This window comes from Bison bison, unplaced genomic scaffold (genome assembly GCF_000754665.1).
Source record: "Bison bison bison isolate TAMUID 2011002044 unplaced genomic scaffold, Bison_UMD1.0 scf7180017850857, whole genome shotgun sequence".
NCBI lineage: Eukaryota > Metazoa > Chordata > Mammalia > Artiodactyla > Bovidae > Bison > Bison bison.
The window spans coordinates 10228-10956 of record NW_011481430.1 but is presented as its reverse complement, the minus strand read 5'-3'; the positions used below and the strand labels follow the sequence as shown (position 1 = coordinate 10956).

General features: G+C 35.9%; 1 protein-coding gene across 1 annotated transcript in view; it reads right to left on the bottom strand.

Annotated features, from left to right (window-relative positions):
* LOC104995528 (leucine-rich repeat and calponin homology domain-containing protein 2-like) overlaps window positions 1-729 on the bottom strand; it is a gene marked incomplete at both ends in the record, with an annotated part of 8018 nt that overhangs the window by 774 nt on the left and 6515 nt on the right. Inside the window, one exon of the mRNA XM_010849427.1 lies at window positions 89-194. Within this exon, the coding sequence (XP_010847729.1) occupies window positions 89-194 (106 nt within the window). The remainder of the gene's footprint in view (window positions 1-88; window positions 195-729) is intronic.

Sequence of the window (729 nt, the reverse complement as noted above, 5' to 3'; positions counted from 1 at the left end):
CTAATTCTGTTCAGAAACAAAAATAATTTAATTAAATTCTATATAGTTATTCTCTTATTCATGTGAGTAAGAACAGTGAGCATCTTACCATCTGGTAATGCCTGAAGATTATTTCTTCTTATGTTTAGCTCTCTAAGTGATTGTAATTTTCCCATTTGTTGGGGAAGAACCTGAATCTCATTGCAGCTAATATCCTAAGGAAAAAAGAAAATAAAATTATAACAAACTAATGGAGAAAGAGAGCTATATTTCTACTTTTTAATTAGAGCACATGGCTAATAGCTAGCAAGTCACCTCCAATGTCATTTCTCTAAATATGGATTATCAGGCAGATTTATATTTACATCATGAAATCAATCCAGCACAATTAACATAAATTTTTTTGTGTAAAAGTGTGAGATTATAACTTAGTAATACACAAGTCAGCATTTTGAAAATCTCAACTAAAGACCACTCTTATCAACTAAAACCAGAAGGTGCTCTTCATTCATAGGTAAAATGAAAGAGAACTATCAATCACTGGGATAATTTGTCAATTATAGTAGTTGTTTGGGCTTCCCTGGTGACTCAGACGATAAAGAATCTGCCTTCAATGTGGGAGATTTGGGTCTGATCCCTGGGTTGGGAAGATCCCCTGGAGGAGGGCATGGCAACCCACTCCAGTATTCTTGCCTGGAGAATCCCATGGATGGAGGAGCCTGGTGGGCCATAGTCCATGGGCTTACAAAA